At 37.7% G+C, this 14,934-nt stretch overlaps 1 protein-coding gene across 5 annotated transcripts in view; it reads left to right on the top strand.

Annotated features, from left to right (window-relative positions):
• The window catches only part of Cul1 (cullin 1), a 68,305-nt gene that overhangs the window by 36,685 nt on the left and 16,686 nt on the right, over nt 1-14,934 (top strand). For all 5 annotated transcript variants that reach the window (XM_032906634.1, XM_032906633.1, XM_032906636.1 and 2 more), the window contains exons 4-9: nt 125-292; nt 3,128-3,178; nt 3,687-3,777; nt 4,437-4,600; nt 9,381-9,543; nt 10,218-10,348. In XM_032906634.1, the coding sequence (XP_032762525.1) occupies nt 125-292; nt 3,128-3,178; nt 3,687-3,777; nt 4,437-4,600; nt 9,381-9,543; nt 10,218-10,348 (768 nt within the window). The remainder of the gene's footprint in view (nt 1-124; nt 293-3,127; nt 3,179-3,686; nt 3,778-4,436; nt 4,601-9,380; nt 9,544-10,217; nt 10,349-14,934) is intronic.

The following is a 14,934-nucleotide window of genomic DNA, read 5'->3' as shown; positions in this document are numbered from 1 at the left end:
CACCATTTGACCCATCTGTAACTGCATGTACTTCTACATTTTGATGCAGTAGCTTTTTCAGTAAGTTTTATCTTGATTATGCGGCAAACTAGTCACATTAAAGTCTTAGTGAACTTGTTTTTAGGATGGAGAAGATTTAATGGATGAGAGTGTGCTGAAGTTCTACACTCAGCAGTGGGAAGATTACCGATTCTCCAGCAAAGTGCTGAATGGAATCTGTGCCTACCTCAATAGACATTGGGTTCGTCGCGAATGTGATGAAGGACGAAAAGGAATATATGAAATCTATTCGGTAAGATTTTCTTTTAAGAATAAATAACCTTTAAATATGTTGTGACAAGAAAGTAGAGAGATGGGAAATTGAAGCTGTAGAATAAACACAGTTAAATAGTTTGTGTTTACTTTTAAAGTGCCTTTAATTAATTGAACAATTATTATGTTTGCACACAACTGCTTGAGTTTTAGCACTAGAATCCTAGATGTTGGCAGTTGCTAGCAAATCAGGTACCTACCTTATTTGAGGATTAAGCTCTTAACTGGGCATTCATATACTTTCTTGGTCTGAAGTTCTGTATTTGAGAGGGGACCTTGAATTAATTTTTTTGTTAGTCTTCAAGTTTTTTTTTTTTTTTTTTTTTTGCTTTCTGGTTTCTCAAAAGTATGACTTCTAAATGTGTATTATCAGTGTCACCTGGGAACATGATAGAGCTGCAGAGTCTTAGACCTCCTTCTAGACTTAGAGACTTTAGAGATGAGCCAATGAGGTAGCTCAGTTAACACAGTGCTTGCCTAGTGTATATGAAGTCCTGGGTTCAGTCTGCTGTTTTGTATATGTTAGGTATGATGGTGCATATACCTGTAATCCCAGTACTTGGGTTGTAGAGGCAAGAGAATCTTAAGTTTGAGTCATTCTCTGCTGTATAACACATTCTTAGCCAACCTGGGCTAAGTGAGACCCTGTCTAAATAAATAAGCAAGTAAGTAAATAAATAAATACATATTAACAAAAATCCACAGAGTTGGGATGATAGCTCAGTCAATAAAATATTTGCTTTGTAAACCACAAGACCCTAATTTTGTCTCCCAGAACCTGTGTTAAAAACAAGTCTGATATTGATGTTTGTAATCATAGTGCTGGGAAGGCAGACACAAGCAGACACCTGAGCTCATGGGCCAGCCAGCATAGCATTCTGACAAGTACAGGCCAATAGGTGGGTGGCTCCTGAGGAACAACTGCAAAGGTTGTCCTCTGGGTTCTCCATACATGCACACATATATTCGTGCTCACACACACTAAATAAATAAGCAAACAGAAATACTTCTCCAGGTAAGCAGAGTCAAGGAGAGTCAATTCTAGAGAAGTTGAGGGAGGATTAATTGAAAACATTAGTCTGCTCATGGGTGTGTATCAAATTAAAATAAAACCTTTTGGGGTCAGTTTTATTAAAATGTCAGTTTCTAATGTGTCAAAATAGCAATATTTCGTTGCTTCGCTTTTACAAAATTAGAGGAAAACAAGGCTGGGTTCAAGACTTTTAGCACTTAAAGAGCTCAGTTTCTGTACCCCAGTTGTACTTCATAGTACTGTATAGTCACATAGGTTTTTATTTTGGCTTTTGTTTGTTTGGAACAAGGTATCACTGTTCCTGGAACTTCACTTTGTAGAGAAGTTTCAAACCGAGATAATTGTCTCTGACTCCCAAGTGCTAGATCCCAAGGCGTGTACTATCTCGCCCAGTTAGTTATATGGTTTTAACAGGTGTTTTTACATGTTTATTCCATTGAACATGTTTTGAACTCTTCCCATCATGGTTGATGTGCTTCCCTTGTGTCAGAATTTGCAAAGTGGGACTCAGCGTGGTGGATTTCCTTTTGGCAGCTGCTTGACCTGATGTTGCATGTGTAATCTCTACAGTGGCATCACAGCTCCTAAATTCCTGCTTTTTCACTTTCCATGTGCTTGGTTCAACACTTAAACAAGTTGAGTAAAAAGTACCAATAGACTTTTGTTTCTTAAGATTGATCAAGACATGAGGCACAAGTCTTTAATCCCCGTGCTAGGGAGTCAGGCAGGGATGTGTCTCTGAGTTCAAGGCCATCCTATACCATTTAGGACGCAGGCCAGCCAGCACTACATAATGACACCTTGGCTCAAATAAGTCAGTAAATAGTAGACAAGAGTCAGCTACTTTTATTACTTTTAAAATCTATTTTCAAACTCCACACTTTCAGTTATCAAATAGTGTAGCCACTGTTTGAAATACAGTATGCAGCCATAAATTCTAACAGAGGACAGTCAGTACCCTTGCCTAGAAATAGTATTCCCATCCGTGTTTCAAGTATGCTGCTTCAAGACCCTGCTCAAGTCATTTGCTAGCTTGTATCAAAGCCCAGTCTAACAGTTTGAATCTGTGGTTTTATTAATGGCCCAGTCTCCAGCAAATGTGACTGCTTTGTGGTTTAAGGTCAAGACAGATGATAAAGCTTTTCCTTTAAAAAAAAACAAAAACAAAAAAAAAAACAAAAAAACCCCTCTTTTCTAAATCCCCCCCCCTTTAATTAGAGAAAGTTGTTGGTTTGCTTCCAAATCACCCAGAGGATATAAGCTGATTTCATTGTATGTTGAAGTGCTACCAGCAAAATTGTTTCTGTTACCCTGTTGTGAGATTTCTTTGTTTTGCCTTTTATAGCTTTTGACTGCTTTTGCCCTTTGGTTTTATTCCTTTGAAATGACAAATCATCCAGAGTCAGCCTAGGTCTATCTAAGGTGGGGTTGCTAATTTAGAAAGTAGTTAGAACAAAATCATTTTTTTTTTTTTCAGAGCTGGGGACCAGGGAGTGACTAGAATTATTTTTATCAGGTGTTCCTGGTCAAAACTGGTTGGATCCAGGGAATAAATTTATAGGTTGAATCTATTGATGGTTTTTAAGCTGATACAAATGTCCTCCTTAGAATTTTCTGAACTTTGTTGTTAAATGTAAGAAGGTAAGCATCTATACAAAGTGATTAAGAGCAGCTTTGATTTCATTGTGATATCTAAAGATTTTGGTAAAATTAAGAATTCAGATTGTTGTCAGTGACAAGTTTCAGGGATATTCAATACATCTTTTCCCCTTTTTCATCCAGCTTGCGTTGGTGACATGGAGAGATTGTTTGTTCAGGCCATTGAATAAACAGGTATCTACTATGGGATATGTGTGTGTTTCCTTAAAAAAAAACTTTCCATTTTTATCTTCTCAAGCTTTTTGACTATCTCAAGAGTATTTGTTGGGCTGGGGATATGGCTTAGTCTGTACAGCACTTGCTATGCAAGCATGCGGACATGGGGTAGATCCCCTGTACCCATTGGAAGAAAGCAGGTATAGTGATGCCCACTAGTGACCCAGCACTGGAAAGGTGTGGTCAAGTAGATCCTTAGTGCTTCCTGGCCAGGTCCCAGCTTGCCTCCTGAATGAGCTCCATGGCACTGAGTGGCGACTGTCTTAAAGGCACAGTCAATTACTCTTGGCAAACAGGTTTGGAAATTGTCCTCAGTCTTTGCATACACATGCATAGACATGCATGTACTCATCCCCCTAAAATATTTATTACCTTGTATTATTTAGTGACTTTAAATGTTTAAAGGATATATAAGATACATTGTGAGCTGTATTATCTGCCTTATACCTTTTGTATGTTCTTAAAGGTAACAAATGCTGTTTTAAAACTGATTGAGAAGGAAAGAAATGGCGAAACCATCAATACAAGACTGATTAGTGGAGTTGTACAATCTTATGGTAAATAATTTGCCTTTATTCAATAGTTTTTGTATCATATGACAATTATGATAGTGCTCTAATATTAATTTAAAATATTTATTAGAAATTATCAGGAATGTTAATTCATTTTTAAGGTACTTTTAAGTAATTTTATAAATCATAAAAAATATTTAATCTTTGTACTTTAAGGAAATTTTGTGGAAAAATTGAATTGTATTTCCTTCTCTGTTTTCATGAGGAATTATTTATATATAATTGTTCTTTTGAGCTACATGATAACCAGAAACTATATCAGCTTGAAAAACTTGAGATTGAGATACTGATTAAGTGATGCTTTGTTGAAGCTTGGGTGTGTTTGCATTTCTGTGAAAGTTTACAAGCAATATTTATATCACTTTTGGAAGTGTAAACTTTCTCTAAGTAAACTTGTAATTTTGAAGTATCCCTGGCACAGGTTAAGGATGATTTGCTGCTATACATCTTGTAGTTTATTCTTTTTATTTTTTCTTTTATTAAAACAAGCATACTTTAGTACTAGCAAATAATAGTTACCTTATAACCCTCCATTTCACATTGATCTTTTAAGTGTAACTTAAACTGACTGCTACACTAAAGTATTGTCTGTAAAATATAACAAAAAATATGGTAATTGAAATATAGCTCCTATTTATTTCTAGTGGAATTGGGACTGAATGAAGATGATGCATTTGCAAAGGGCCCTACGTTAACAGTGTATAAAGAATCCTTTGAATCTCAATTTTTGGCTGACACAGAGAGATTTTATACCAGAGAAAGTACTGAATTCTTACAGCAGAACCCAGTTACTGAATATATGAAAAAGGTAAGCTTAAACATAATATAAAGTAGATATAAGTTAAATAGTCATCACTCCTCCAGGGAGTTCTTGGCATTGCAGTGTTCCTCACTTGGCAGGCTTGGCACTGCAGTCACACCATGTCAGCAGGTTTCACTCTTATAACTCTCTGAAGAACTTTTATAAATTGAGACTCATTAGTGAGTGTTCCCTGCATATACAAGGAGATGCCTGATAGTAGCTGCATGCCTTCCATGTTTTTGTATCGTCTCCCCTTGAAGTGTGGACCTCAGGATTTTATGTCAGTGAGAAAATACACAGATATTCCTAGATTTGCTACTTTTTTGTTTTTGCTGGTTTTCTCCTAAAATATTCCCTAAGAGTCATAGTTTAGCCCTTCAAGATTAAATTAGGAGAGAGGATGTAAATTTGACTTAGGAGAATATCCAAGGTAGAGCCATGTATTCTAACTTGCTCTTTACTACACGGTGCTTCCATGAACTTCTAATAGGAGTTATCTTTGCTCTCTTTTTGGGAAATTCAGGTATTCTGGATATTGGGTCTGAGGAACGACTATGTCGGGAGTTGACAAGCTTTCTGCTATATAGTACTGGCCAGTAAATAATCTTTAGGCTTCTCAGCCTATATAGGATCTCTTCTGTCATTGTTCAACTGTACTTTTAAAAAAACAAAAGCAGTCATGGAAATGTAGAAATAAGCCGGAAACAGGTGCAGCAGGATTTCCCAGCAGACTACAGTTTGATGACCCTCTCACCTGTATGTACTAAATTTTCAAGAGTCTAGGTCATACCAATCTAATACCTACTTTGCCCTCTCTTGGCAGGAAATGGACTGCCAAGTCATTTCCGTGTTTAAAGAAAGAAAATATAGGGTTGGGGATTTAGCTCAGTGGTAGAGCGCTTGCTAGAGGCCCTGGGTTCGGTCCCCAGCTCCAAAAAAAAGAAAAGAAAAAAAAAAAAGAAAGAAAGACAATATAAGCACAACCACTCTGCTTCTGATATTTAGAGAAAGCCATGCCTAGCTTGCGGTGTTCACAGTGCATCTTCGTATGGTGAGCTAATACAGTGAATATAAGTGGGCCTTATAAGTTTGAAATTAAAATTCAATTACACATTTCTGATATCTCAGAATTCCACAGAAGTAGAACTAGTATATGTGATATAGTGGTGGTTCTTTGTAGTAGATCTTTGTTTTTTGTATGTGACTGAAACCTAACCAGCTCCTTAAGGGTATTTGAGACATAATCTGTTTTGAATCCTGGTATTGCTCATTATTTAGTTTTGTAGTATGACTGTAGTTTTTATAAACAGGCCTCTTACTGACTCAGTTTTAAATTTTTTTGCACTTTATTTTGTATATGCACGTGTATATAATGTGTATATAATGTGTCTCTGGGTGTGTACATGAACAATGTATGTGTGCCATGTTAGCATATGCGTAGACTGTTTTTTTTTTACCATATAGGCACCAGGGATCGAGTTTAGGTCATCAGGCTTAGCAGCAAGCACCCTTAATACTACTGAGCCATTTTGCCAGCCCAGTAATGATTTTTTTTTTCTTAAGCTATATCTTTAAAGTAGAATCTTCCCCAACATTGCACACCACTATGGTGCCAGCCTGCTCTTTGTAGACGACTTTATGATCTGTGGTGATGTCTGCTGCCAAAGCAGATAAGAGTAGTAGTAGTAGTACCTCAGCATGAGGAAAATAACTTTTAGGATAGTGCTGCATATACACTCTAAACATGGAAGTCTGTTTTTTAAAGCTTGGCAACTTCAAAAGTAACAGTGTCTGGTGGGTTGGTGCTTGCAATCAAACCTCTCCTTCACACTCCAGGAAATTCTCTAAAAGCATTAAAAGTTTGGTCCTGACCCACTTAGAAGTCTTACCAAACACAGCTTTTCATCTTGTTCAGGAAACCCATAATTCAGGGTCTACAAAATAAACAGTATAGAGGTAATCTTATATCCTTGTATCTCAAACTGGGTCACCAGTTTTCAAGATTAAAGAATGACCTTAACCTTTATGTTCCTTAGTTTCTTCACCTGTGAAAGGAGAATAATAATATTTTAGTGAACGTTACTTTTAAAATAATGTAAAAGGAGATTTGAAATTATGTATGCGTTGAATATCTATATTAAAGGCTCTATAGAAAAGTGTAGCAAAGCAAACATAATGGAGGACTTTGACCTTACACATGCATACCTCAGAGTCTCCAGCTTGTGCCTGGGCAGGCATAGGACTGCCAGAAAAAAGTTGACAATTTCAATAGCTTGAGGAAAAATTACATTGATATTTAAAAAATTAAGTAATACAACATCCCAGGAATAATTTTGAGGTAAAGATTAGCTTTCAGGAAATATCGTGCTTTCAATAGCCAATTTGGGCTAGATATTACAGTCCCTAGAGGTCTCTGTTCAGTTTGCTGTCATCAGGTAGGTGTATTTTAGTGTAAACAGTTACTAATGGTTGGTCCATCCATAGATGCCTTTGATGGCTGAAAAGTTACAAGCCATATTTACACTTTAAAATTAATCTCGTGATTGAGACTAGTCTGACTTAGAAAAAACAAAAAATAAATGTTTGAATATTTTAAATTTCTAATTATTTTATTATTTAAAAATAAAATATGAGCTTAAAAGATTGCTCAGGGGGTTGGGGATTTAGCTCAGTGGTAGAGCACTTGCCTAGCAAGCACAAGGCCCTGGGTTCGGTTCCCAGCTCCGGAAAAAAAAGAAAAAGAAAAAGAAAAAAGATTGCTCAGCAGTTAAAAGGGTAGGTATTGCTCTTGCAGAGGACCTGGGTTTGATTTCCACATAATGGATCACAGCCATAAGTAACCATAGTTCTGAGAGATCCAGCATCCTCTTCTGGTCTCTGCATGTACTTCATGCACATCCTGTACTTGTAGTCAAAACATTCACATTAAAAAAAAGAAAGAAAATACCTTATTTACTTTTCTTTCTTTCTTTCTTTCTTTTTTTTTTTTTAGGAGCTGGGTACCGAACTCAGGGCCTTGCGCTTGCTAGGCAAGTGCTCTACCGCTGAGCTAAATCCCCAGCCCCTTACTAATTTTTCTTAACCAGCCTTTCAGTTCTGTTGTTTTTCTTTGTTTTGTCAATAATTGTTTCTAATGGAGCTAATCAGGGTCATTTTCAAGAACTTTAGGGTACTTAGTCATTTAAATATGGTCCTGGTGTTTCATGATCAGTACTTAAGACAGCAGTGGTAAAGATACCTACTGTCACAGATTAGTTCCCAGCTAGGGACCTGCTGCTTTTCTGCCACTTGGCCCCTGAAGATAATTCTGTAAACTCACTATGGTCAGAGTCCCCATAGAGAATTCACAAGGACATCAAAGCCTTCCACCCTCTCTTCTGAGAAGAAGTAAGTTTTGTTTTCCTGACCAGGATGATATGTTCTTCTAAGAACAGATTGACTTAAAACACTTAGAATGATAGCTCAGTATCTGCTTCTGCTTACTGGACAGGAGTATTGCTGTGGACTGTTTTGGGGTGTGGGGGCTTGTTCTACCTTGTTTTGTTTGAACTTACACATTAGTGATTTGGTATATTTTAGTGGATATTATTTGATTTATCAAGTGTACTATAAATTATTTGGTCATATTTTGATTTTTTGAGTTTTTTACTAGAAATTTACTAACTTCAAACTTTTTGTGTTTCTTTATAACTTATCTGTTCCTCATTCCAGCTTTTTGGATATACTTACTGGTTTGTTAGAAGTCATTCTCTCTTTAGGATATGGACTTTATAATTAATACGTAGTTTACTGTGCTTAAGTTTACTTTGCATGTATAGCTTTTTGCCAAGTGTGAGGGTATGTTGTGGCTCTGGCTGCTTTCCTGTGATTGAATAACCACCCATGATCATATTTGATGGTCCAAGCTTTGCCTAGTCAGTTTTCTTGGTGTTGAATGTTTATTCAGTTCTAATAGTAATTCTCCAGATTTATCTACAATTACACTAAATCCAAAAAGTGTATATGAGAGTAAAATACAACTTTTGTCTTTTCTTATTCAAATCATTTGAATAATTCAAAACTTACTGCGATTTCTTCCTTGTTCTGATAACGTAGGAAGTCCTCAGTGACTCTCTACCCTCACATGTTTCTGGTGACAGATTTTAAAATATATTGTCTTTTACTTGGGTTCCTGTTGTGTTAAATTGTCTGTTAGCCTCTCTTCTTTGGAAAGAAATGTAAGAAGTTGAGATTCCGCAGTATCCAAGTGGGCTTTAGCAGTGTGTGCTTAGTGCTTGACAAGGGAAGGCTGCTGTGTTTCTGTCCTTCCTTTTTTTTCTTTTTCTTTTTCCCTTATTGCTGATTATTTCTGAGTGGTCATTTCTAGGATTATATTGGTATGACCCTTGACTTCAAACAGCTTTCAGACCCAAGTAGAGCTTCTTAATGTAGTGACCACATGCTGAAGAAGACCTGTAGGTTTCTCCCACAGGGGTAGGGGATATTGCTTCTAAGATGTGAAATACCATTTACCCAAAGAAAAATGATATGAAGACATTTGAACTCTTAATTATGATAATGTTCTTAAAGGCTCTTAAATGATCAGAGCCTGTATTACAGAAAGAGTAGAACAGACTAGTGACTTTATAATATGTTGGCAGTTTTTTACTAGAAATTTACTAGAATAGAAAGTCCTATTTCTCTTTTCTTGCTGGAATATTTGTGAATTTAATTTGTCATTCACATACTAGTTCTTTAAAAGTGAATAAAGCCATTCATTGGTTTGCTTTGATTGAATTCTCTGCAGGCTGAAGCTCGTCTGCTTGAGGAACAGCGGAGAGTTCAGGTTTATCTCCATGAGAGCACACAAGATGAGCTAGCACGGAAATGTGAGCAGGTCCTCATTGAAAAACACTTGGAAATTTTTCACACAGAGTTTCAGAATTTGTTGGATGCTGACAAGAATGAAGGTGAATATAATTGGTTCTATACTCTTCTTTTGGTATTACCAGTGGTGGGCAGATTTTTTGTTTTGTGTTTGAGTTTCCTCCCTCTATCTTAGAAAAGATGGTTTTGTTTTTAGTACCCTATTTGCTCCTCTGTGCTAGTGGGAACTGTTAGTGGTGGAGTCACATTGTTTTGGGATTTAGGATTTTCCATCTTTATCATAAATTGAACACACATGAAATGAATAATTTGAGGAATCCTTTTGTGACTTATAGTTGAAATATGTATCTGTATTAATTTTTTTTTTCTTTTCTTTTTTTTTTTTTTTTTTTCTCGGAGCTGAGGACCGAACCCAGGGCCTTGCGCTTACGAGGCAAGCACTCTACCGCTGAGCTAAATCCCCAACCCTAATAAATTTTTTTTTAAGCAAATGTTTTAGTACCTTTTGGGGGCATAAATAGCTCGTGAAGATTGTAGAAAGCATTCAGTGCTTTTTCTCAATGGTACATTAGCAGATTCTTGTGGTAAAAGAGAAAGTTTTAATAGCCTGACCCGTAGTTGCTGTTAGCAAAGTACACCAGATCTAGAAGATGGTTTCCTATTTCACAGTGTTCTCCACTTGATACAAGTTTAATGAACAGAATAGGTGTGCACAGTTGGTTTCCATGCATAAAATTTGCTCCTTTTTTTCTTTCAGATTTGGGCCGCATGTATAATCTTGTATCTAGAATTCAGGATGGCCTAGGAGAATTGAAAAAACTACTAGAGACACATATTCATAATCAGGGTCTTGCGGCAATTGAGAAGTGTGGAGAAGCTGCTCTGAATGTAAGTAGGACCTGATTGAAAAGCAATTGAGCCCAGTATGTTCACATGCCAACTGCACGTGTGTGTAGTGCATCTATGTTATGATTTTACTGATGCAGAGAACTTGTTTTGGATTTTGAAAGTAGAAAGTTCACAAAGTCCTTACGTTATTCTAGTGCCCCCACCCCATCCCCGGTTACCCCTTCTAAGACAGGGTTTCATTATATAACCCATGCTTGAATTTACAGAGATCCATTTACCTGTGTGCTTCTGCCTCCTTAAAGGCTTGCACCACCATACCCAGCTCTCTCCAGCACCTTTTTCAGTATTGATAATCTCCTTTTTTATTTTTGTCTTATTTTAGTGTTTCTGTCTGAATGCATGTATGTCTGAGGAGGTTAGAATAGAGAGGACCTCAGAGTTCCTGGATCTGGAATTATTGAATGGTTGTGAGCCATTGTATAGGTGCTGAGGACGGAACCCTGATACTCTGGAAGAGTATCCAGTGATCTTAACTGCTGAGTGATCTCTCTAGCCGCCGCCTCCTCCTCCTCCTCCTCCTCCTCCTCCTCCTCCTCCTCCTCCTCCCTCCTCCTCCTCCTCCTCCTCTTCTTCTCCCTTTTTTGGTTGTTTTGTTTGTTTGTTTGTTTGTTTTGCTTTTTTTACTTTGTTTATTTATATTTTTTCACTGTGTTAAAAGTGGGTTTGTGTTCATGGGTGCAGTGCCCACAGGAGCCTGAAGAGGGTGTTATATCTCTTAGAAGAGAGTATTTGTTGTGAGTTACCCAACTTGGGGAGCTGAGAACTGAACTCTGGTCTTCTGCAAGAAGCATACACATTCTTAACTGCTGAGCCACCGCTTATCCTAAATTTGTGAATGGTAGGTTTGTAACCTTAGGAGAACAAGAGTAATTTAACTTTTTCTTATTATGGAACAAAACCACACACAAGAACAGAAAAATATACAATAACCTTTTAAATCTAGCATGACCACTGTCATTTTATATCCAGAATACTCATTTTTTTCCAACAAAAGGAAGAGTTTACTCCTTCTGTAAGGGAAGTCATTATGAAAACAGTTCATTCCCAAATCAGTTTTTATGTCACATCTAATTAAATTCTGATGTAAACTGTGTTGTACAATGACAAGTACTAAAGTGACTCCCTGTTGGTTCAAGGCTAGTTAGAATCCAATCACTGACTGTGTCTCTCACTGCTCATTCTTTGTCAGATGGGCCATAAATTCAAGGCCATCCTGGGCTACCTAGTGTGTTCTAGGTTAGAGAGTAAGACCCTATCCTAATAAACAAACATCAAACCTAGACCTTAAGCCAAACATAAATGTTTGGAGCAGAAAGGAGCAGAGATCGCAATCATGAGAATAGATAGTATGTCTTAAGTCACTGTTGTTTGTCTTTGCTTTTCACATTTTAAGCTACATTCAATCTTGTTTCTGCTGACTGACAGAGAAGAAAAGGTCTATTAAAAATGTAAATTTGTGCTATTAGTGTATGGGACCTTATGTTTACTCCCCCCCCCCTTAATATCAATGTTAGTTTTATAGCCAGGTGTGGTAGCACTTGCCTTTAATTCCAGCACCCAGGAGGCCAAGGCAGGTGGATCTCTGTGAGTCTATATAGTGAGTCACAAGAAAAGTCAGTTGGGGCTTGTAGACCCTGTCTTTACCAGTGAGTGAGTGAGTGAGTCAGTGAGTGAGTCAGTGAGTCAGTGAGTCAGTGAGTGATGAATGAATGATTTTTATAATCCTGAACACACATAGGGTGACTTGATGGCTGATAGAGAAAGGAATTTCAGGATTAAACATTTAGTGAGTGTGCCTCTTTGTCTGCGTTTATGGTTTGTGGTTAGAGTGTGTTTCTGAAAGTTTGGCTTTAGGTTGAGGTAGAGAATTATATGGAGACAAAGTTACTCAAAAGGCCAGGTACTTATGGATAACAGTCACACTTTTGTCCCCAGATTGTATGATGTGTTTGCTTCTTCTTGGGAGCAAACTTTTATTTCTTTCCTCTAATTTCCAAAAGGCAAATAAATTATCCAGAAGTAAGTTCAGAGTTCAGGAGGAACCCATGTATTCTGTAGTAGCTGTGTTGACAATGGTTAACTGTTTCATGACAAGTTTAACAAGTTAACAATTACACAAGCTTAACAATTTGGCTCTCATTAGCCCCTGACCCAATAAAAAAAATGCAGGTTCAAACTTTGCTCTTCAAGGTGGCTCTAGGCTTAGGTCGAAAGCATTGTTTAGATCTATTAGTGGCCCAGTTTACACACATGAAGAGTAAGATATTTCTTTAAAAGCCAAAAGAATCCCAGTTTATCTCTTTTGATAGTATTCTTAAAAAGTATTGGGTCAGAATTTAGGATCACAGCGGATCCTCAGACGTTGTGTCTACGTCTTACTATACAGCCCAGGGTGGCCTCCTCTTATCTCAGCTGACCAGGTCTTCCTACTATGGGCATATGCCCTACTGCCTGACTCAGGCCCTTTTGTTTGAAGACCAGTGTTGGTCTCCTTGTGTGTGTGCATTGGAACTGGGAGTATGTATGTCTGTGTGTATACCAGTGTGTATAGAGGCTATACTTCAACGCTGAGTGCTAGCTTCAGTTACTTTCCTAGCCAAAGAGGGATCCTGTGTAGCCCTTCAGTGACTGAATAAGCACAGTCTAAGAAATAAGACAGGATTTATTAAAGGGGAGGTGGAAAGATGGAGAGAGCTGATCAGATGTTGGGAGAACTTGGAAGCATATTAATTATGTCAGTGCTACTCAAGGGACACAAGGAAAGCTGCTAAGGGTATTATTATTAATGACTATGTACTTAACAAGACTCGATTTTTATTCAAAACATTGCTAAAATGTAGAAAGTGAATCTAACAAGAGGTTGTAAGAATAGCAATAGGCTTTGTTGAAATAAGATGAAATGACAGTGATAGGGGAGGGGAGTTGATCATTTTTTGGCTTAGGAAGTATGGAATCCTATGTCTTCTGAAGGTCAGGCTGTGCAGGTTTGGTGGGACTTTGGCTTAGGTTGTTAAAAGTGTCAGTCATGGATGACATAACAGCTTTTTGAATTACGGGCATTGAATGAGAGAGATACCTTGGGAACTGAGAGGAGCTGTGTTTCTTATATGCAAAAAACCAAAAACCTCTTGTGCTGTTATGGATGTGGACTAGACTTATCACTATTATGTTCATTTTGTTTTAAACCTCAATTTTTTTTCCTCATAGCCAGGCATCGTGGCGCATGTTTGTAACTACCACTCAGGAGGCAAGACAGGAAGATCAGACCCAAGGCTATCCTTGACTATATAGTACATAGGAGACTAGCCTGGACTATGAGACCCTGCCTCAAAACAAAGAACAAAAAACTATGAGTTTGATCTAAAGGACCCACAGTGGAAAGAAAGAACTGACCCCTGAAAATTGTCTGAGCTCCACACTAGTGTTGTGGCACTTCTCCTCCATACTTAAGCATGTCAGACATACACACTGTAATAATGAACTTTCTAAATCCACTTTCCTGGGGCTTGTTATCATGGTGCATTGTTCTGTTGGTTCCTGTCAATCCCACCCTCTCAATCGTACTCTGCTGGATCTTCTCTATTACGAGGAATCTAGAATTAATCCGAAGGCTACCTTATTCTTTGCAAAGCTCTGCATTAATACGTGGGAATTCCTTCTGGACATTTACTGAGAAATTTGATTTCAAATCCTAAATCTGAGGGAAAATTTAAAAAACTAAAAAAGCCAGAGAAAGTTATAATTCTTCTAGCACAGAACAGTAAATATAGTCAATACTGATAACCAAGACTCAATCTGTAAATCACTACAAAGAGCAAGAGAGCAGGTGCATGGAGGTGAAGCTAAGGTCAGCACTTTAGGGGCCACAGTGAGAGTTGGGAACACATGGCAAGGGAGTAACCTCTCAATAAATGGGAGTTTATCACCTCTCTACTGCTAAGCTTGAGTCATCGTAAAATAAAATAAGTACCAGAATGTATTTGTGTGTGTGTGTGTGTGTGTGTGTGTGTGTGTGTGTGTGTGTGTGTGTGTGTGTAGTATACCTTGTATGAATCCTGTGAGTCATAGTCCCCAAAGTAACAGGCTTTATAAACAAATCTTCAAATTTGACATGCAGTTGATTCTTTGCAAGAATGGTAACCTCCTTATGGAAGCCGGGCGGTCCAATAGTGGTTACTGCATTTTCTTGTGGTTGGATGCTCACTGTAGACCCTTTGTAAAAACCAGTGGCCATGGAAATTGTAAGGGAAGAGAATATGAATGTTGTGCAGTAATTTGATGTGAGCTCAGAAAGTAGTTTAAAACCTGAGTCTGTCAAAGTAATACGGGCTTTAGTGACAAACCAAAATTAAGTCAAGCAAAGGGAAAAAAGATGCATTGCTTAACAAAGAAGAGCCCATATGAAGCAAGGTACATGCTTGACTTGTAGGTGCTCTCGGATGCTTTCTTTAGAGTGGTGCCATCTCTGCAGCATGCAGGAGTAGTTGTCAGGAGACAGGGACCAGATTATCTGATTGTATCAGGTAAAGACCATCTTTCCATCTCAGTGAAATTGTATCATCATA

The sequence above is a fragment of the Rattus rattus genome, chromosome 6, assembly GCF_011064425.1.
Source record: "Rattus rattus isolate New Zealand chromosome 6, Rrattus_CSIRO_v1, whole genome shotgun sequence".
In the NCBI taxonomy this organism is placed as follows: domain Eukaryota; kingdom Metazoa; phylum Chordata; class Mammalia; order Rodentia; family Muridae; genus Rattus; species Rattus rattus.
The sequence above is the reverse complement of the archived record's forward strand: the minus strand, read 5'-3'. Positions and strand labels throughout refer to the sequence as shown.